This window comes from Oncorhynchus keta, chromosome 6, assembly GCF_023373465.1.
Source record: "Oncorhynchus keta strain PuntledgeMale-10-30-2019 chromosome 6, Oket_V2, whole genome shotgun sequence".
NCBI classification, from domain to species: Eukaryota; Metazoa; Chordata; class Actinopteri; order Salmoniformes; family Salmonidae; genus Oncorhynchus; species Oncorhynchus keta.
This window is the reverse complement of record NC_068426.1, coordinates 11,433,069-11,456,227: the sequence shown is the minus strand read 5'-3', so window position 1 is coordinate 11,456,227 and position 23,159 is coordinate 11,433,069. Positions and strand designations below refer to the sequence as shown.

The 23,159-nt window shown below is 42.6% G+C and overlaps 3 protein-coding genes across 4 annotated transcripts in view; all 3 read left to right on the top strand.

Moving 5' to 3' along the window:
* Window positions 1-517: 517 nt before the first annotated feature.
* On the top strand, window positions 518-14,589 carry LOC118385739 (macrophage colony-stimulating factor 1 receptor 1). The gene is made up of 21 exons (XM_052520663.1): window positions 518-755; window positions 939-1,217; window positions 1,323-1,459; window positions 1,593-1,752; window positions 2,832-3,042; window positions 3,163-3,278; window positions 3,572-3,683; window positions 3,882-4,039; window positions 4,191-4,318; window positions 4,411-4,537; window positions 4,610-4,717; window positions 4,913-5,023; window positions 5,138-5,300; window positions 6,183-6,262; window positions 6,444-6,553; window positions 6,653-6,775; window positions 6,871-6,982; window positions 7,206-7,305; window positions 7,392-7,497; window positions 7,715-7,878; window positions 10,901-14,589. Exons 1-20 carry the CDS (start codon window positions 653-655, stop codon window positions 7,865-7,867), a joined length of 2,697 nt encoding a protein of 898 aa, XP_052376623.1. The 5' UTR covers window positions 518-652; the 3' UTR covers window positions 7,868-7,878; window positions 10,901-14,589.
* On the top strand, window positions 8,760-14,589 carry LOC127930826 (mucin-2-like). The gene is made up of 3 exons (XM_052521755.1): window positions 8,760-8,779; window positions 9,483-12,055; window positions 12,096-14,589. The coding sequence occupies exons 1-2, from the start codon at window positions 8,760-8,762 to the stop codon at window positions 10,399-10,401; spliced, it is 939 nt and encodes a 312-aa protein (XP_052377715.1). The 3' UTR covers window positions 10,402-12,055; window positions 12,096-14,589.
* Window positions 14,590-21,513: 6,924 nt separating this feature from the next.
* LOC118384943 (vascular endothelial growth factor C-like) overlaps window positions 21,514-23,159 on the top strand; it is a 34,560-nt gene continuing 32,914 nt past the window's right edge. Inside the window, exon 1 of one of the 2 annotated variants that reach the window (XM_035771661.2) lies at window positions 21,514-22,066. In XM_035771661.2, coding sequence (XP_035627554.2) covers window positions 21,827-22,066 — 240 coding nt within the window. In that variant the 5' untranslated portion in view covers window positions 21,514-21,826. Of the gene's footprint in view, window positions 22,293-23,159 lie in introns of both variants that reach the window. The other variant, XM_035771662.2, reaches the window with a different exon arrangement.

Sequence of the window (23,159 nt, the reverse complement as noted above, 5' to 3'; positions counted from 1 at the left end):
AATTGTTCTTCCTCTTCTGTCCAAGGTAGATCCTGTTCTATCTATCTGGCTCTGCATTTACTGCTGATGACTCAATTCCGTCTGACTATTACTCCACCCTCCTTATGCAAGGATGGATCAGTGTTATATTTTTCAGTGGAGGTCTTTAAAATGTTCAAAACATTTTCAACCCCCACGCTGAAAAACAACCATCTGTACAATAAACTGTTCACATATTTAGAAAAAATGTAATGATTGAAGTTGAAGATGAAATATATAAACTGAATAAATACAAATCAGTGGGGCATCCACTACAGTGTAGTTCATGTCGGGGGGTGTTGGGTCTCTGTTTTAGAGTTACAAATGTGATAATTCATTGAAATCTGTTATTACCGTAGTCTATGTCTATATTCCATGAAACATGTGAGGAACATGTGAGGAAACATGTGATGGACATGTGAGGGATTGTTAATATTGATTGTTTATTCCTGGTTCTGTCTTTGGTTTGTTGACAGAGCGAAGTCCTCCAGTAATCAGGCTGAACTCTGTGTTGCTGAGGGAGGCTGAGAGGACTTTGCTTTTAGGAACGTCATTCACCTTGACCTGTGAGGGGGACAGCACCGCCACCTGGTCTACCACAGCGTTCAAAAGGAGGAACTCTAAACAGGGGAGTATGATTACCACCAGGTACCTTACAGCAGACTACACTGGCACATACAAGTGTGTGTATGACAACCAACCAGACCTGTTCTCAGAGGTCCACATCTATGTGAAAGGTACGTGTTTTCATGACATGACATCTTTTATGGACGTTGAGAGTGGGAAACGCGCTCTAGAAATGATAAATTATCATTATTATTATCTGTCCAGATGCCAAAGCCACACACAACACTGTATGTTTATCAGCTAATATGTCACAAATTAAGTCAACATTGCTCGACCTGTTATGTTCCTTACAGATCCCAATAACGTCCTGGTTACCCCCCGCAACATGAGAGATGTTGAGGAGGGCGTGGATCTTCTCCTCTGTCAGCTGACAGACCCCAGTGCCACAGACTTGTCCCTCCATATGGCCAACGGAGACCCAACACCCCCCGACATGAACTACACTGTCAATCCCAGGAGAGGGATCCTCATCAGACACCTTCTGACCAGCCACAGTGCAAACTACATATGCAGCGCGAAGATCAATGGGGTCACAACACGCTCCAAAGACATCACTATCAATGTCGTTCAAAGTAAGATGAAGTAGATGTCTGTGCATTTTGTATTTTTTGGACATTGCATTGAGGTTATTAGTCCCAAAGCATCTAAACACATCTACTTCTATGTGTCTGTTCCAGGGTTGCGTTGGCCACCGTCTGTGTTAATTGAGGTAGATGGGTATGTTAGTATTGTTGGAGAGGAGCTCCTCATTCCCTGCATCACCAGTAACCCTAACCACTTCTACAACGTCACCTGGAAACACTCCTCCCTCAAAGTAAGTTAAACAGTAACCTGTCCTCAATTTCTATCATTAAATCATATATGTTTCCCATTAGCTTGTATGATACAGTATATGTCTGAAGATCTGAACTGATATGTTGTTTTTTATATATTTTTTATATATGCAGACATTGAACGTCTTTCAAAAAGTAATACAGGACAAGCAGGTCCACATCACCAGTACTGTGACTATCCCGGCTGTGACCATGTCTGACACAGGAAACTTCACCTGTACAGCCATCAATGAGGCTGGGGCCAACAGGGCCACCACCTACCTGGAGGTCGTAGGTAAGCATTAGGGAAAGGGGGTGTTGATCTACCATCTAATATGTTTGGCTAGCATCTAATATGTTTGGCTAGCATCTAATATGTTTGGCCAGCATCTAATATGTTTGGCCAGCATCTAATATGTTTGGCCAGCATCTAATATGTTTAGCTAGCATTTAATGTGTTTGGTTAGCATCTAATATGTTTGGCTAACATGTAATATGTTTGGCTAACATGTAATATGTTTGGCTAGCATCTAATATGTTTGGCCAGCATCTAATATGTTTGGCCAGCATCTAATATGTTTAGCCAGCATCTAATATGTTTAGATAGCATCTAATATGTTTGGCTAGCATCTAATATGTTTGGCTAGCATCTAATGTGTTTGGCTAACATGTAATATGTTTGGCTAACATCTAATGTGTTTGGCTAACATGTAATATGTTTGGCTAACATCTAATGTGTTTGGCTAACATGTAATATGTTTGGCTAGCATCTAATATGTTTGGCCAGCATCTAATATGTTTGGCCAGCATCTAATATGTTTCGCTAGCATCTAATATGTTTGGCTAGCATCTAATGTGTTTGGCTAGCATCTAATATGTTTCGCTAGCATCTAATGTGTTTGGCTAATATGTAATATGTTTGGCTAGCATCTAATATGTTTGGCTAGCATCTAATATGTTTGGCTAGCATCTAATATGTTTGGCCAGCATCTAATATGTTTGGCTAGCATCTAATATGTTTGGCTAGCATCTAATATGTTTGGCTAGCATCTAATATGTTTGGCTAGCATCTAATATGTTTAGCTGGCATCTAATATGTTTGGCTAGCATCTAATATGTCTGGCTAGCATCTAATATGTTTGGCTACATGGGAACATATTTATGTAAGCCCGCGAGATCAGGATGGTAGTACAAGGCTAGTGTTGATCTCCACAAACACCAAACATGGAAACCTGTTTTAAAAGTGAAACTCAGCTCAGCATCCTCAAAGGAAATTGTGGTGTGATAATTTAAAATGTTAAGTTTTGTTGAAGTTTGTGATCAAAATAATGTTATCTTTAATGTTCTCTCTGTTTGTCTTTCTCCCTTCTTCAGATGAGCCTTACATTAGGTTCATACCCCGCCTGTCACCCAATCTATACCAAAATGGCTCCTTAGTCAATGTGAAAGAAGGGGAGAACCTTGAGATAAATATTCTGATCGAGGCCTATCCCCAAATCAAGAAGCATTGGTGGGACGTGCCCATGTCTCACAGTCACAATATCTCCACTCATGGCGACAAATGGACCGCCCAAGACAATAACAGGTCATTATTTTCCCAATAATTACCCTGCTTCTGAATGTGTATACCACATCATTTCTAAAAAGATGCTGAATAAATACAGGAGCCGGTGCTGTTATTTGATCCTGTCCTGTCATCCTGTAGGTACGAGAGCAGCCTGCTGCTACACAGAGTCAGGTCTGAGGAGAGGGGCCAGTACACCCTCCACACCAGGAGCACGCGCCTCAACAGCTCCATCACCTTCAATATCGAAGTCTACCGTAAGATATCTTATTCCAATGTGACCGGTCACACCGACTATCAAACTAGAGAGAAAATATGGAGCAAAACTGTTCCGTGTGTTGTGAGAGTGACGTGATGATGACTTACACAGTGTGAGTAGTCTTTCTAGGGAGTTTTTCCTAGCCACCGTGCTTTTACACCTGCATTGTTTGCTGTTTGGGGTTTTAGGCTGGGTTTCTGTACAGCACTTTGAGATATCAGCTGATGTACAAAGGGCTATATAAATAAATTTGATTTGATTTGATGCTGTCTGTCCTCTCTGACTGAGTAGAGAAACCCAATGCGATGCTCAGCCTGAAGAATTCTACCACCCTGATCTGCACCTCCTCTGGATACCCAGCTCCCACAATCCTCTGGTACCAGTGCCCAGGAATACAAAGCACGTAGGTGTAAAATAAAAGCTGCTGATGTAAAAAAGGGCTCTATATACTCAATTTGATTGATTGTAGGTTATCTAACTGGATAACAATAAGCCAAGAGTTTTGTAGAGTAAAATAGTAAAATAAGCAGATAGAGCAGTTTCACTCTTAAATGAAATAGGCCTAGTGTCTCTGCTCATATTGACGTTCCTCTGTGTTCAGGTGTGATGGGGACAATGACACCGTGGAGGTGCAGCCTCTCTTCACCAGCACCATGGAGGTGCAGAGTGAGCTGACCCTCAGTCCCTCAACTGAGGAGTTCACAGTGGAGTGTGTCGCCTTTAACTTTGCTGGCAAAAATCGGGACATCTTCATATCGCGTAAGACGGCCATTACACCTATATAGTATACTGCACAAACAAAAGTTTGCCACCGGTAGTGTTATTTCTCATTTCCCTGTTCAGTATTGAATAATGTCATGAGCTGACTTCAAGGGCATTCAAATGTACTGTGTTGTTTGCTATGTTTTAGATGTTGTTGCTGCCACTACAAAAACATTTGTAATGTCCGAGCTGTTCACCCCCACTCTCATTGGAGCCACCAGCACATCAGCCCTTCTGTTCCTTCTGCTTGTCATCGTCCTGTACAAATACAAGCAGGTGAGCTGCATTTACTGACTCGTTCACTTGGCTTTCACTGCCCAAATACATTTGCAGTTAGACCATTACACAACATATGTTTTCTCTCATAGAAACCCAAATATGAAGTCCGGTGGAAGATCATCGAGGCCAATGATGGGAATAACTACACCTTTATTGATCCTACTCAACTTCCTTATAACAAGAAGTGGGAGTTCCCCCGTGACAAGCTGAGGCTTGGTATGTTTTATTGTCGTTTTGGGGGTTGAAACAGACATCAGTACATGAAACAGTAATGCCTGACTCTTCCAGGCCAGATTCTGGGAGCAGGGGCTTTTGGGAAAGTTGTGGAGGCCACTGCCTATGGTCTGGGGACCGATGACAACATGACCACCCGTGTGGCAGTAAAGATGCTCAAGCGTGAGTTAGCCTCCTCATACTGTTCGTGAACATCTTTAACCCTGCAGCATTGCTTTTAATTTACAGAAGGAAGTCAAAATGATTGTACAATACATAACTGCTATTGGATACATGCTGGCATGAAAGTAGTTCCCATCATAGATGAAGCAGTATCTCAGTAAATGCAATAATGAAAGAGCTGCTACTCCTCCTCAGCAAGCGCCCACTCAGAGGAGAGAGAAGCTCTGATGTCAGAACTGAAGATCCTCAGTCACCTGGGATGTCATGACAACATTGTTAACCTGTTGGGGGCGTGTACTCAAGGAGGTGCGACAAACTCTTTTCTGTACTTGCATTTCCATAGAAGAAGGTAACATGACTTGTTGGGTGAGTTTAATTAGCTAACCAAATAGGTCATCTCATTGTTGTGTTCGACCACAGGCCCAATGCTGATGATCACAGAGTACTGTAGCCATGGCGACCTGCTGAACTTCCTGCGTGGCAAGGCCAAGCTGTTCCTGGACTCCATCCTGAGTGGACCAGAGGTTCCAGGGGATAGTGATCACTACAAGAACACATGTAGCCAGGAGTCTCGTGTCAGGAGGTGGGCTGAACGATCACTAACATGCCTCTAGTCTCAACTCACTCTCCTTTCTCCATTCTCCCACCAGAGACATGGTTTCTGGGTTAGTGAAAGTGCACCAAAACGAGAAATGAGAAATAGATGTGAGGCACAAGTTTCAGTCTCCACACATGTTTTATATACCGTCAACCAGGTGACAACGCTTTGTATTCATCTAGCCAGTGACCTCTCCTGCCCTCATTTTATGCATTGCTCTCTGTGGTGTCGTATCAAAATCTACATTCTATACTAACAAGGCATTCATGTCACTTGACGCACGTCATGGTCTCTACGTTATCACTGACTGTACATTTTAATTTCTACACAGAATACACTGAGTGTACAAAACATTAGAAACACCAGAACAGCCTCAATTGGTCGGGGCATGGACTCTACAAGGTGTTGAAAGCGTTCCAAAGGGATGCTGGCCCATGTTGACTCCAATGCTTCCCATAGTTGTGTCAAGTTGGCTGGATGTCCTTTGGGTGGTGGACCATTCTTGATACACACGGAAAACTGTTGAGCGTGAAAAACACAGCAGCGTTGCAGTTCTTGACACAAACCGGTGCACCTGGCACCTACTACCACACCCTGTTCAAAGGCGCTTCATCACCTGAATGGCACACATACACAATCCATGTCTCAAGGCTTAAAAATCCTTCTTTAACCTGTCTCCTCCCCTTCATCTACACTGATGTAAGTATATTTAAGAAGTGACATCACTAAGGGATCATAGCGTTCACCTGGATTCACCTGGTCAGTCTATGTCATGGTAAGAGCAGGTGTTCTTAATGTTTTGTTCACTCAGTGTAACTGTCCAGTGTAGACCGTAGAGTAACCTCTCAGTACTTTATGTGTCTGCAGTGACAGTGGGATCTCCTGCTCCAACTCAGACAACTACCAGGACATGCATCCAGCGCAGAGGCCCGAATACTGCCCTATGGGTAAATTAACATCCATCTACACACTGCAGTAACACGGAGAGGGTTGTGGAGTGGAAGGGCGTTATACACTCTTCCTCGATCTTTCTCTCTGTCTCTCTGCTAGGTTATGGAGTGAAGGGTGGTAATATACACTGTTAAGTGTCATATAGTCTCTCTCTTCCTCTCTCTCTCTCCATCATAGGTTCTTTATGTGAGGATCCAGAGACAGACACCTGGTCGCTGGACATAGAAGACTTGTTGAGGGTCTCCTATCAGGTGGCTCAGGGAATGGACTTCCTTGCATCCAAAAACGTAATAGAAAAAGGTCATTGTAATTTAAAGTCAACGCATGTAGTGTAACATGCAGATTGACACATGACTATATGAGTGAAACCAATGTTGTCTTTGCAGTGCATTCACAGGGACGTGGCCGCTAGGAACGTCCTATTGACCGGTGGCCACGTGGCTAAGATCTGCGACTTTGGGCTCGCTCGAGACATCGAGAATGACTCCAACTATGTGGTGAAAGGAAATGTGAGTTAATAAAAACAATATAAAGAAATAAAGAAATCACTTTAGTTAAAGGAATCTCAGGTTCTCCAATGATTGTGAACTATGTTTCTTCCCAGGCCCGTCTGCCAGTGAAGTGGATGGCCCCCGAGAGCATCTTTGACTGTGTGTACACAGTGCAGAGTGATGTCTGGTCCTATGGGATACTGCTGTGGGAGGTCTTCTCTCTGGGTGGGTCTTTCTGGCACTTAGCATGGGTGCCAGTCTGTCTGTTCGCTTGCCAATGAAAATGAAGTCGGCAAAAGCACAAACAGATCTGGGATCAGGCTAGGTCACTCTGGCACGTGATGACAAAAATTATGTCTTATGTTGAATCAGTCTTTTATATATATATTTTATATATATATATTTTTTATATTAATTTTTTCCATAAATGTTTTGTTGTTATTTCTAGGTAAGAGCCCATATCCTAATATTGTGGTGGACACCCGGTTTTACAAGATGATCAAAGATGGATGCCACATGTCACAGCCGGACTTTGCCCCTCCAGAGATGTGAGTATTATACCTCAAGATCGGCGAAAAGAGATGATGTAACCTGAGAACCTGCTGCAGTATCTGAAACTGAGAGTTCTCCTCAGATACACCATCATGAAGATGTGTTGGAACATGGAACCAACAGTGCGTCCAACCTTCAGTACCATTGGTCAGCTTATCCAGAGTCTACTGCCTGACCAGCCAGACCAGGTCAGATGGACTTAAGTGACCCACTGTAGAGTCTTTTTACATTTCACATTTACAGTCTCTCACTTAGCATTCCGCTAACGTCTTCTTATTTCCTAAAGCAGGATTTTCTGTACTCCTAAAATGTATTTAGAAGTAAGAATAATATCATTTTGTGGGTAAAATGGTTTGGGGACATCAACACTTTTAATTTGACACAAAGTATCCTTTCTTCTGCCAGACCTACAGGAATGTGCAGAATAAGACGCCACAGCAGGAGTCAGGAGAGCAGAGTGACCAAGCTAAGATTAGCGAGGATTGTGATCAGACACTGAACCACGAAGAAGACGAACAGCCCCTGATGATGAGGAATAACAACTACCAGTTCTGCTGAGAGCACATCAGGCCATCCTCCATTAATAACAACTACCAGTTCTGCTGAGAGCACATCAGGCCATCCTCCATTAATAACAACTAGCAGTTCTGCTGAGAGCACATCAGGCCATCCTCCATTAATAACAACTACCAGTTCTGCTGAGAGCACATCAGGCCATCCTCCATTAATAACAACTACCAGTTCTGCTGAGAGCACATCAGGCCATCCTCCATTAATAACAACTACCAGTTCTGCTGAGAGCACATCAGGCCATCCTCCATTAATAACAACTACCAGTTCTGCTGAGAGCACATCAGGCCATCCTCCATTAATAACAACTACCAGTTCTGCTGAGAGCACATCAGGCCATCCTCCATTAATAACAACTACCAGTTCTGCTGAGAGCACATCAGGCCATCCTCCATTAATAACAACTACCAGTTCTGCTGAGAGCACATCAGGCCATCCTCCATTAATAACAACTACCAGTTCTGCTGAGCACATCAGGCCATCCTCCATTAATAACAACTACCAGTTCTGCTGAGAGCACATCAGGCCATCCTCCATTAATAACAACTACCAGTTCTGCTGAGAGCACATCAGGCCATCCTCCATTAATAACAACTACCAGTTCTGCTGAGAGCACATCAGGCCATCCTCCATTAATAACAACTACCAGTTCTGCTGAGAGCACATCAGGCCATCCTCCATTAATAACAACTACCAGTTCTGCTGAGAGCACATCAGGCCATCCTCCATTAATAACAACTACCAGTTCTGCTGAGAGCACATCAGGCCATCCTCCATTACTATACGTTCACAGCCCCTGATGATGAGGAATAACAACTAGCAGTTCTGCTGAGAGCACATCAGGCCATCCTCCATTACTATACGTTCACAGCCCCTGATGATGAGGAATAACAACTACCAGTTCTGCTGAGAGCACATCAGGCCATCCTCCATTAATAACAACTAGCAGTTCTGCTGAGAGCACATCAGGCCATCCTCCATTAATAACAACTAGCAGTTCTGCTGAGAGCACATCAGGCCATCCTCCATTAATAACAACTACCAGTTCTGCTGAGAGCACATCAGGCCATCCTCCATTAATAACAACTACCAGTTCTGCTGAGAGCACATCAGGCCATCCTCCATTAATAACAACTAGCAGTTCTGCTGAGAGCACATCAGGCCATCCTCCATTAATAACAACTACCAGTTCTGCTGAGAGCACATCAGGCCATCCTCCATTAATAACAACTACCAGTTCTGCTGAGAGCACATCAGGCCATCCTCCATTAATAACAACTACCAGTTCTGCTGAGAGCACATCAGGCCATCCTCCATTAATAACAACTAGCAGTTCTGCTGAGAGCACATCAGGCCATCCTCCATTAATAACAACTAGCAGTTCTGCTGAGAGCACATCAGGCCATCCTCCATTAATAACAACTACCAGTTCTGCTGAGAGCACATCAGGCCATCCTCCATTAATAACAACTACCAGTTCTGCTGAGAGCACATCAGGCCATCCTCCATTAATAACAACTACCAGTTCTGCTGAGAGCACATCAGGCCATCCTCCATTACTATACGTTCACAGCCCCTGATGATGAGGAATAACAACTACCAGTTCTGCTGAGAGCACATCAGGCCATCCTCCATTACTAACAACTAGCAGTTCTGCTGAGAGCACATCAGGCCATCCTCCATTACTAACAACTAGCAGTTCTGCTGAGAGCACATCAGGCCATCCTCCATTAATAACAACTACCAGTTCTGCTGAGAGCACATCAGGCCATCCTCCATTAATAACAACTAGCAGTTCTGCTGAGAGCACATCAGGCCATCCTCCATTAATAACAACTAGCAGTTCTGCTGAGAGCACATCAGGCCATCCTCCATTAATAACAACTACCAGTTCTGCTGAGAGCACATCAGGCCATCCTCCATTAATAACAACTACCAGTTCTGCTGAGAGCACATCAGGCCATCCTCCATTAATAACAACTAGCAGTTCTGCTGAGAGCACATCAGGCCATCCTCCATTAATAACAACTACCAGTTCTGCTGAGAGCACATCAGGCCATCCTCCATTAATAACAACTACCAGTTCTGCTGAGAGCACATCAGGCCATCCTCCATTAATAACAACTACCAGTTCTGCTGAGAGCACATCAGGCCATCCTCCATTAATAACAACTACCAGTTCTGCTGAGAGCACATCAGGCCATCCTCCATTAATAACAACTACCAGTTCTGCTGAGAGCACATCAGGCCATCCTCCATTAATAACAACTAGCAGTTCTGCTGAGAGCACATCAGGCCATCCTCCATTAATAACAACTACCAGTTCTGCTGAGAGCACATCAGGCCATCCTCCATTAATAACAACTAGCAGTTCTGCTGAGAGCACATCAGGCCATCCTCCATTAATAACAACTACCAGTTCTGCTGAGAGCACATCAGGCCATCCTCCATTAATAACAACTAGCAGTTCTGCTGAGAGCACATCAGGCCATCCTCCATTACTATACGTTCACAGCCCCTGATGATGAGGAATAACAACTACCAGTTCTGCTGAGAGCACATCAGGCCATCCTCCATTACTATACGTTCACAGCCCCTGATGATGAGGAATAACAACTACCAGTTCTGCTGAGAGCACATCAGGCCATCCTCCATTAATAACAACTACCAGTTCTGCTGAGAGCACATCAGGCCATCCTCCATTAATAACAACTAGCAGTTCTGCTGAGAGCACATCAGGCCATCCTCCATTACTATACGTTCACAGCCCCTGATGATGAGGAATAACAACTACCAGTTCTGCTGAGAGCACATCAGGCCATCCTCCATTAATAACAACTACCAGTTCTGCTGAGAGCACATCAGGCCATCCTCCATTACTATACGTTCACAGCCCCTGATGATGAGGAATAACAACTACCAGTTCTGCTGAGAGCACATCAGGCCATCCTCCATTACTATACGTTCACAGCCCCTGATGATGAGGAATAACAACTACCAGTTCTGCTGAGAGCACATCAGGCCATCCTCCATTACTATACGTTCATAGATGACTGTCTGCCGGTCAGAGCCAAGAGTTGGATGGACTACACACACAAAATGATCCAAATGTCTTGACTCTCACTGTACAGAACATGGTTTTAGTGTCATACAGTACATTTTTTACGAAGTTAAAAGCGAAGTTCCAGTCAGCAACAACCGTTTTAAAAGGAACTAAGCATGTATGCCTTAAACATTTTATGTACAGAACATGACCATAACCCCAGACATTATTCTACCCATTTAACTTTTATATTTACACAGATCAAGATATTTTACAAACTCTGATCGGACTGTGACAACTTAATGCCAGGTAGCTAGCTATGCATGAGTAAAAATTCCCTAGGGGAACCCAAGTCAGGGAGAAAAACAACCTATTACAACCTGTGTGTTGTGATAATTGCATGATTTGCTCTATAACCTGTTAGTTCATATGCCTTGACACCGTGATATATAGGTCTGAGGCCGAGACAATAAGAAGATACAGTGATATATAGGTCTGAGGCCGAGACAATAAGAAGATACAGTGATATATAGGTCTGAGGCCGAGACAATAAGAAGATACAGTGATATATAGGTCTGAGGCCGAGACAATAAGAAGATACAGTGATATATAGGTCTGAGGCCGAGACAATAAGAAGACACAGTGATATATAGGTCTGAGGCCGAGACAATAAGAAGATACAGTGATATATAGGTCTGAGGCCGAGACAATAAGAAGATACAGTGATATATAGGTCTGAGGCCGAGACAATAAGAAGATACAGTGATATATAGGCCTGAGGCCGAGACAATAAGAAGATACAGTGATATATAGGTCTGAGGCCGAGACAATAAGAAGACACAGTGATATATAGGTCTGAGGCCGAGACAATAAGAAGATACAGTGATATATAGGTCTGAGGCCGAGACAATAAGAAGATACAGTGATATATAGGTCTGAGGCCGAGACAATAAGAAGATACAGTGATATATAGGTCTGAGGCCGAGACAATAAGAAGATACAGTGATATATAGGTCTGAGGCCGAGACAATAAGAAGACACAGTGATATATAGGTCTGAGGCCGAGACAATAAGAAGATACAGTGATATATAGGCCTGAGGCCGAGACAATAAGAAGATACAGTGATATATAGGTCTGAGGCCGAGACAATAAGAAGACACAGTGATATATAGGTCTGAGGCCGAGACAATAAGAAGATACAGTGATATATAGGCCTGAGGCCGAGACAATAAGAAGATACAGTGATATATAGGTCTGAGGCCGAGACAATAAGAAGATACAGTGATATATAGGCCTGAGGCCGAGACAATAAGAAGATACAGTGATATATAGGTCTGAGGCCGAGACAATAAGAAGATACAGTGATATATAGGCCTGAGGCCGAGACAATAAGAAGATACAGTGATATATAGGTCTGAGGCCGAGACAATAAGAAGATACAGTGATATATAGGCCTGAGGCCGAGACAATAAGAAGATACAGTGATATATAGGTCTGAGGCCGAGACAATAAGAAGATACAGTGATATATAGGCCTGAGGCCGAGACAATAAGAAGATACAGTGATATATAGGCCTGAGGCCGAGACAATAAGAAGATACAGTGATATATAGGTCTGAGGCCGAGACAATAAGAAGATACAGTGATATATAGGTCTGAGGCCGAGCGGTCTATCACTCTGGCATACAGTACACGCTTTTAGTTGTCCTAGGCGACCTGGCTAAAATGTTTGCTCGCTAGTCTAACAATGACAATTCAAGTTGTTTCTGTCAATGACGTTTTGCTGTTGATCTGATGTTATTTGTGTAAATCAAATCCAAGCTGGCTTCCCTTGATGCTTTTTTTTGTGTGTGCCAGGACCATTCACAGTCGAGCTCACTCAGTTTAGCTCACTCAGTTTAGCTCACTCAGTTTAGCTCACTCAGTTTAGCTCACTCAGTTGAGCTCACTCAGTTTAGCTCACTCAGTCGAGCTCACTCAGTTTAGCTCACTCAGTTTAGCTCACTCAGTTGAGCTCACTCAGTTTAGCTCACTCAGTTTAGCTCACTCAGTCGAGCTCACTCAGTTTAGCTCACTCAGTTTAGCTCACTCAGTTTAGCTCACTCAGTTTAGCTCACTCAGTCGAGCTCACTCAGTTTAGCTCACTCAGTTTAGCTCACTCAGTTTAGCTCACTCAGTCGAGCTCACTCAGTTTAGCTCACTCAGTTTAGCTCACTCAGTTGAGCTCACCGCTGATTGGTTATTATTGAATTGTCATTTTTATCAAGAGAGGTCAATTGCTTGCTGTATTCCCTTGCATTCAATGCTATGGGAGGCAACAATGTCATAGTCTTTTTCACCAGACAGCATCAGATAGATGAGCTACACATACAGAGACAGAGGGGTGCTGTTTGACTCGCTCGGATGCTTTCTCTGGTGGGATACATTCAGCCTCTTGCGACTGGAAAGAAAATTATGAAACACAGACAGATGAAAGGAAATTGTTTCATGTTTTTTTCTTGGTACGTTTTTTTTTGGTGAAGCCTGCCATGAATACTGCTTAGTGAGCCACTGCTTAATGCATCTATTTTAAAATGATTGGAGAATAGAGGCACTTACATATGCAGTTTCATTTGTTTCCAATACTCAAAGTTCTCAACACCAGGTCTACTGTACTGAGATCGACGTTTCAACATGCCTAAGTAACACAAGACATAGTTACTGCGAAAACGTTTTTATATTATGGTGTTGATTCAAGGTTTTGTGTTTAGCCAGTGTGTAGCCTTGGCTCACAATTAATTTTGAACACGTTTTGCTGTTTTGGAGATTAGTTTTGTTTTGCTTTGGCTCGTTCCAAAGGGATGAGAGTTAAAGAAATGTACAGTACCAGTCAAAAGTTTGGACACACTTACTCATTCAAGGGTTTTTCTTTATTTTTACTATTTTCTACATTGTAGAATAATAGTGAAGACATTAAAACTATGAAATAACACATGGAATCATGTAGCAACCAAAAAAAGTGTTTCATATTTCAGATTCTTTAAAGTAGCCAATCTTTGCCTTGGTGACAGCATTCTCTCAACCAGCTTCATGACGTAGTCACCTGGAATGCATTTCAATTAACACGTGTGCCTTGTTAAAAGTTCATTTGTGGAATTTCTTTCCTTCTTAATTTGTTTGAGCCAATCAGTTGTGTTGTGAAAAGGTAGTACACAGACGATAGCCCTATTTTGTAAAAGACCAAGTCCATATTATGGCAGGAACTGCTCAAATTATCCAAGAGAAATGACAGTCCATCATTGCTTTAAGACATGAAGGTCAGTCAATCCAGAACATTTCAAGATCTTGATTTGTTTAACACTTTCTTGGTTACTACATGATTCCATGTGTGTTATTTCATAGTTTTGATAACTTTACAATTATTCTACAGTGTAGAAAACAGTACAAATAAAGAAAAACCCTTGAATGAGTAGGCTTGTCCAAACTTTTGACTGGTATTGTACGTATATTATTATGAATTGTAGCAACATATTTTCCCTATTAAAAGTGCTTGTAACAATGAAACAAAACAATTACTGCATTATTGGTCTTGCCTTGAGTGTAAGAACATTTTACCAATGCATGGAAATGTACTGTAACTATGTAATCAAATAAAAAAAAATTTTTAAGAGCAATAAGCTCAAATTAATTTCCTACCTTCTATTAATTCCTGATACCAGGTCATAATACTTAGTTGTTGGAGTATCATATATTCCCTGCAAAGTTATTCTATCAGGTAGGCTACTATACATTTCTTTGACCCCATAGCCACTCATGGTAAAGGGTATGTTTTCCATGCACACCCACCCAAAATATTCTTACATATATATATACAATTTCGGAGAAGCGAACCCATTTATTTTTACTATCAGGAAGTGCTGAGTTTACCCTCATTTCTTGAAAAACAAGAACCTAGACATTGCATAAACATTCAAGTTACTTCTCCTGCTAAACTATTTTGCAATTCTGGAAGATGGCACATACCCCTTCATAACCACAAGAACGAACCATAAAAAAGTAAAAATGGACAAGAGAGATTGGATATAAAAAGAGTACAAATGATTGATGACTAACCACAGAGGAATAACTGTAATGTATGCTGATCTTTTATGAACAGTTACCCTACTATAACCATCAACGGCATGTGACTGTTTATACCACTAGGGAGCAGCACCATTGCACACAATTTAACAGAGTTGTAAGAAACTAGCCACCCAGCTACATCTCAATATGTTGCCTAAGGTGACGTAGCCTCATAATTACCAGACTGATTCCCGTTATCCATTCAGTGAACATGCATGTAAGCTCGCGAGATCAGGCTGCTTGCGAGGCTAAAGGTTACATGCAACTTCTCACAGATTGATCCTCACCAACATCCTCTCACTGTGAGATATCACTCTTATTTCTCATTCTATTACATCGTTAACTTTAGACTAACCTGATAACAACTTTAGACTAACTTGAGACGAACATGAGACTAACCTGATAACAACTTTAGACTAACTTGAGACGAACATGAGACTAACCTGATAACAACTTTAGACTAACTTGAGACTAACATGAGACTAACCTGATAACAACTTTAGACTAACTTGAGACGAACATGAGACTAACCTGATAACAACTTTAGACTAACTTGAGACTAACATGAGACTAACCTGATAACAACTTTAGACTAACTTGAGACGAACATGAGACTAACCTGATAACAACTTTAGACTAACTTGAGACTAACATGAGACTAACCTGATAACAACTTTAGACTAACTTGAGACGAACATGAGACTAACCTGATAACAACTTTAGACTAACTTGAGACTAACCTGATAACACCTTTAGACTAACTTTAGACTAACCTGAGACTAACCTGATAACTTTAGACTAACCTGAGACTAACCTTAGATTAACGTTGGACTAAATTGAGACTAACCTGGGACTAACATGAGACTAACCTGAGACTAACTTGAGACTAAAATTAGACTAAACTGAGACTACCCTGATAATAACTTTAGATTAATCTGAGACTGACCTGATAATGACTTGAGACTAACCTGAGATTAACATTAGACTAACGTTTTACTAACACAAGACTAACATGAGACTAACATGAGACTAACCTGATAATAGCTTAAAACTAACTTCAGACTAACCTGAGACTACCTTTAGACTAACCTAACTGACTGATAATTTTAGACTAATGTTTTGTTCCCCAGCAAGAAAACCAAATAAACTCGAAGAGAAGGGGAAACTAACAAAGAGTCAGTAACCACAACCAAAACGAAACAGATGGGGTTTTAGGAGGGGTTCTGGAAGACACTCGTAGGAGTGTCCACAGAAAGTTGACTAGCAAAAACAACTAGGGCCTAAAATACACCCACCATGAGCACCCACAAAATTTGCCCCAGAACAGGCAAACAAAATTAAAACCCACACCAAACTTAAAGACAGGAAGTAAAAGAAATAGTGGAGCAAAATCAAAAATAGAATAAGGATTGTTTGTCTAGAAATCAAATAGGGAGAGCCAACTAAAGGTGAAACACATTCTGACTAAAGAGGTGACAGCAATTGGTGCGACCCACAACAAACAGAAAACAACTTCCATTTCAGAATATTATCAATTTAAATGTGTCGCCATTTCCAGCATAAACGTGGTGTCTACTGTCTGTCAACACTTAAATACCAGACAAACAGACACATTTGTATTTATATATATAAATAGTACCAGTCAAAAGTTTGGACACACCTACTCATTCAAGGGTTTTTCTTTATTTGTACTATTTTCTACATTGTAGAAAAGTAGTGAAGATATCAAAACTATGCATTAATACAGGTAACAAGTGGAGGACAAGAGGAGCCTCTTAAAGAAGAAGTTACAGATCTGTGAGAGACAGAAATCTTGCTTGGTTGTAGGTGACCAAATACTTATTTTCCACCATAATTTGCAAATGAATTCATAAAAAATCCTACAATGTGATTTTCAGGATTTTTTCCCCTCAATTTGTCTGTCATAGTTGAAGTGTACCTATGATGAAAATTACAGGCCTCTCTCATCTTTTTAAATGGGAGAACTTGCACAATTGGTGGCTGACTAAATACTTTTTTGCCTCACTGTAAGGCTGTAACTTAACAAAATGTGGAAAAAGTCAAGTGGTCTGAATACTTTCCGAATGCACTCTACATGGGTGGACGCTTCACAGCAGACTGGAACCATTTAACTCCGTTCTGTTTGTAGCTACGTCTTGTTTGGCCAGCGTTGTGTCAAGTCACTCCAGTTAACACTGACCGTGGCTTGTGCAGAAAGTAACCCAACAACTTTTTCCAGCTGATCTGTCGATAGCGCCTGCTAAATTCAGGGCATCAATGTTGTTGACCAAAGTAGAAACACGTTTGTAGTTATTGATGGCTAACGTTATATCTTTCATAAACGCTGTGTCAGAAAGGAATATCAACACATACAGTACTGAACAGCTCACGTTATAGACAGAGGCATGCTATATGGCAGACCAAAACAAACTCATCTCGCAGCATGTCCAGCCCATCCATTAACTCATGGCTACCTGGAAGGTCCCTGTATTTTTCCATGGCTAAACCAACTAGGTGTAACAGTATAATTGTTTTAAACCGTCCCCTCGCCCATACCCGGGCGCGAACCAGGGACCTTCTGCACACAACGACAACAGTCATCGTTACCCATCGCTCCACAAAAGCCGCGGCCCTTGCAGAGCAAGGGGAACTACTACTTCAAGGTCTCAGAGCAAGTGACGTAACCGATTGAAACGCTATTTAGCGCACACCGCTAACTAAGCTAGCCGTTTCACATCCGTTACATAGGCTCATAATTTAACTATATTTATTTCATATTTACAGATGGAATACAACTTTATTTTCAAGGCACATGAAAGTTCATATGTTCCAGAAGGCATTTCTGCCAAAATAAATAAATTATAATAATATAATTAAAAAACCTCTTCTGTGAAGAAGTGACGTGCAGCATACGCCTAGCTTCCTGTGACGGGTCGCATTTCAAAATAAAGCCAAATAATGGCTTCCCTTTCAGAATTTCCATCTGAAATCTGAATCATCCATCTCTAATGAGTACATACGGGAACATGGATCCGTACTACTCTAGGTCCTATTGCATTGGTGGTGTGTGGGTTTACGTTAATGTTTTTCTATGAACTCATTGAGGGCCCCAGGCCATGGTCTACAGTGTATGTGGAAGAAACACAACATTCCACTGAGTTTCCTGCCAGTAAATCCAGAGCCGGAGGAGGTTCCTGGGAGCTGTCTGCCTGTCTCATCACAGAGATTTACTGGATCTTAGCATAGATCTGAATAGCTTCCTTCCGCCTTGTTCTCATGTCTCACCTGCAGCCTTTGTCTGTCTACACAGCCTGGTCTCATAAACTAGACATGACATAGTAAATGTATAGTGACCTAGCTGACGTTAGCCACAACAAATTGGGATTTGTAACATATCATACATTTTGCAAATTCTTAACATATTATACAAATTGTAATTTGTAACATATCATACGAAATAGATGATGGACATCCACAAATGAATACATACTATACGAAATGTAACATATCATACTAATTGGAGTGGCTGTATTTACATTTACAATGTTACATCTACCTCTGAGTCCAAGTTGGTCTGTACGAACTGAGATGACACTTAGTTATCTTTGTCTTCTATTTGGCAGAATAAAACTGGTGCTTCTCCATCTGTTGACTGGCAACACTTTGTTGTCATCAGATCACATCTGTTAAGAGAATCTACAAAGATCTGTTGCATCTATCAATGTGTAGTTTATAAAACAGGTACATCGACATTATGCTTTGGCACATCCTTTAAAATGGATTCATCCATCTCTCCATTTGAAATCTCTTGTTCGTTCTCAGACTCTAACGTTAGCAGTGTAGATTTTATTTTATTATTTTATGGTTATTGTCTACCATTTCAGCCATATTGGAATTCCCCTTCCTTCACACCTTGGTCTTTGTCTCATAGGAGAGTTCACATTTCTGAGTTGCGTTAGGTGCAAGCTCCAACACGTCCCCGATTGTAAGAGATTTACTGCACACAGATATCTAAGATATGCACTGACAAGACCTGCTACTGTGCACTGGAACATCCACCTACAGCACTCTGCGCCACATTAAAAACAGGATTTGTATTCATCTCATTTTACATTCACCATACCATGTGATGTTCAACATGTGGAGAAAAGAGAGGTAGGTGGCTGAGGGAAGAGCACATCATCACTATTTGCCATATTGTCAATTCTACAAACTGGACAAATCTTCATTGTCCCAATAGAGCTGCTGAGCTTACAGTATACAATGACAAGCTGCTGACTTTATTTTATTTTTTACCTTTATTTAACTGGCTGGTCAGAGCTGAGCTGTGCTCGCTGCCTGGCTGCCTTGGTGGCTGGCAGCCTGACTGGCTGTCCCTGCGCCAGCAGCATGACGCATGATGACGGATGTACAGCAGTTGTACACAAGGGGGACTCAAGCGTTCAACAAGTAAGATGTGAGATTGCATCAACTCTTACATTGATTAAAGAGCATTGCGTTAATACCAGAGGACCAAAAATGTTGAAAATCGTTTCATACAGCATACTAACTCATAAACAGCCCTATTACTGTTCAACTATTTCTGTAGCTCAATCATCCAAAAGAGCCGTTGTTGTAGGAATATTCACTCCACAGATCACCGTGACAACACTGACACCCAAGGAAATGCTGAAATAGAGTGAAAGGTACAGATCAAGGGTAAAACCTAATAGGGTGATGTCGAAACATCAGTGATTTATGAAGACAGGCAAGGCATATCTGAAGTTTACTGTGGCCTGTTGGCGATGAGAGCGTTGAGGAGGATAGTAGACGATCATACAGCTTATAGCCATAGGGACATCATGCAGTTAAGTATGTGCTGTTTCTTATAGCATTGAGCAGAGCAGTACAGTAGACAGGCCTGAGAGGCAGGAGGCCAGGTGCTCTATACAGAGCAGTACAGTAGACCGGCCTGAGTGGCAGGAGGCCAGTTGCTCTATACAGAGCAGTACAGTAGACCGGCCTGAGAGGCAGGAGGCCAGGTGCTCTATACAGAGCAGTACAGTAGACCGGCCTGAGTGGCAGGAGGCCAGGTGCTCTATACAGAGCAGTACAGTAGACCGGCCTGAGAGGCAGGAGGCCAGGTGCTCTATACAGAGCAGTACAGTAGACCGGCCTGAGAGGCAGGAGGCCAGGTGCTCTATACAGTAGACCGGCCTGAGTGGCAGGAGGCCAGTTGCTCTATACAGTAGACCGGCCTGAGAGGCACGAGGCCAGGTGCTCTATACAGAGCAGTACAGTAGACCGGCCTGAGAGGCAGGAGGCCAGGTGCTCTATACAGAGCAGTACAGTAGACCGGCCTGAGAGGCAGGAGGCCAGGTGCTCTATACAGTAGACCGGCCTGAGAGGCAGGAGGCCAGGTGCTCTATACAGAGCAGTACAGTAGACCGGCCTGAGAGGCAGGAGGCCAGGTGCTCTATACAGAGCAGTACAGTAGACCGGCCTGAGAGGCAGGAGGCCAGGTGCTCTATACAGTAGACCAGCCTGAGAGGCAGGAGGCCAGGTGCTCTATACAGAGCAGTACAGTAGACCGGCCTGAGAGGCACGAGGCCAGGTGCTCTATACAGAGCAGTACAGTAGACCGGCCTGAGAGGCAGGAGGCCAGGTGCTCTATACAGTAGACCGGCCTGAGAGGCACGAGGCCAGGTGCTCTATACAGAGCAGTACAGTAGACCGGCCTGAGAGGCAGGAGGCCAGGTGCTCTATACAGAGCAGTACAGTAGACCGGCCTGAGAGGCAGGAGGCCAGGTGCTCTATACAGAGCAGTACAGTAGACCGGCCTGAGAGGCAGGAGGCCAGGTGCTCTATACAGTAGACCGGCCTGAGAGGCAGGAGGCCAGGTGCTCTATACAGAGCAGTACAGTAGACCGGCCTGAGAGGCAGGAGGCCAGGTGCTCTATACAGTAGACCAGCCTGAGAGGCAGGAGGCTAGGTGATCTATACAGAGCAGTACAGTAGACCCGCCTGAGAGGCAGGAGGCTAGGTGATCTATACAGAGCATTACAGTAGACTGGCCTGAGAGGCAGGAGGCTAGGTGATCTATACAGAGCAGTACAGTAGACCCGCCTGAGAGGCAGGAGGCCAGGTGATAAGAGAGGACGACATTTGCTCAGCATGTTATAGGGAAATATACAGAGTGGGTGTTCAAACATATAGAGATTACAGATATGGAAAATATAGCACCTTAAAAAGCGTACTCAAGGCACACACCCACACATGCACAAACACACAAACACTAACTCCCAGTCTGGAGAGGAGGTGGCAGCTCCTCCCAAAATAGAGAGAGTGGGAGAGAGAGAGAGAGAGAGAGAGAGAGAGAGAGAGAGAGAGAGAGAGAGAGAGAGAGAGAGAGAGAGAGAGAGAGAGAGAGAGAGAGAGAGAGACAGAGAGAGAGAGAGAGAGAGAGAGAGAGAGAGAGAGTCAGAGAGAGAAAGAGAGAGACAGAGACAGAGAGAGAGAGAGAGAGAGAGAGAGAGAGAGAGAGAGAGAGAGAGAGAGAGAGAGAGAGAGGAGTACACTGCTGAGGGAGCCTGTCTCCTGTCACACGTGTCTGCCCTCACCTCCTCTGTACTCTAGCTTCACAGGAGACATACTGCACTCATCACATCTGGACCTACAGGACGTCTATGAGATCTGGCCTCTCAATCTCTACACCTCTTTTCTGATTAACCTAATCTACAAAGAATCTGATCCAAATACAAAGCCTTCCGAGGGAAACTCGATGGCAGAGGTTGTGGAAACACTTGGAAAGAATACAATGATACATGCTGTATGAAGTGAAAGAATATCTTTCCTGGGGGGGAAATGGTGTGTTTGAAAGGCACTCTACGGGGCTCATCGTATCCACACTCTACGGGGCTCATCGTATCCACACTCTACGGGGCTCATCGTATCCACACTCTACGGGGCTCATCGTATCCACACTCTACGGGGCTCATCGTATCCACACTCTACGGGGCTCATCGTATCCACACTCTACGGGGCTCATCGTATCCACACTCAAGGTCAGTTCCTGGCTAAGGAAAGAGGAAATCCTTGTGCTCTGTGGGATGAGAGTTCAACTGTGGTGCATTAGCTGATCCTTCATCATCTCCCCCTCCACCTGCTCCCCCCTTTCATCATCGACACACTATGTGGATGTTATCTTTAGCCGTATGGATTCTCAATGTCACAAATCTCACTCATGGATATGACTATGATGAGTATTACCCAGGCGAGGAGGAAACCAAGGTGAGTAACTAACAACAGGTTTCTGCTCTTGGATTATGTGTCATATTGTACGTTAACGGGACAGATAACAATTCCCCAGATGAATGCTTTTTCTGCATGGTGAACCTGTATTATGCACAGAACTCTGATTTCAGTTCAGAAATAGGCCTGTGAAAGTATTAGACTAGTGTTGTTGACGACATCAGTTTGTTGACTAATTCAGTTTGTTGACTAATTCAGTTGTTGACTAATTCAGTTTGTTGACTAATTCAGTTTGCTGACTACATCAGTTTGTTGACTACATCAGTTTGTTGACTACATCAGTTTGTTGACTAATTCAGTTTGTTGACTAATTCAGTTTGTTGACTACATCAGTTTGTTGACTACATCAGTTTGTTGACTAATTCAGTTTGTTGACTAATTCAGTTTGTTGACTAATTCAGTTTGTTGACTAATTCAGTTTGTTGACTAATTCAGTTTGTTGACTAATTCAGTTTGCTGACTACATCAGTTTGTTGACTACATCAGTTTGTTGACTAATTCAGTTTGTTGACTAATTCAGTTTGTCGACCAGTTTGTTGACTAATCAGTTTGTTGACTAATTCAGTTTGTTGACTACATCAGTTTGTTGACTACATCAGTTTGTTGACTACATCAGTTTGTTGACTACATCAGTTTGTTGACTAATTCAGTTTGTTGACTACATCAGTTTGTTGACTACATCAGTTTGTTGACTAATTCAGTTGTTGACTAATTCAGTTTGTTGACTAATTCAGTTTGTTGACTAATTCAGTTTGTTGACTACATCAGTTTGTTGACTACATCAGTTTGTTGACTAATTCAGTTGTTGACTAATTCAGTTTGTTGACTACATCAGTTTGTTGACTA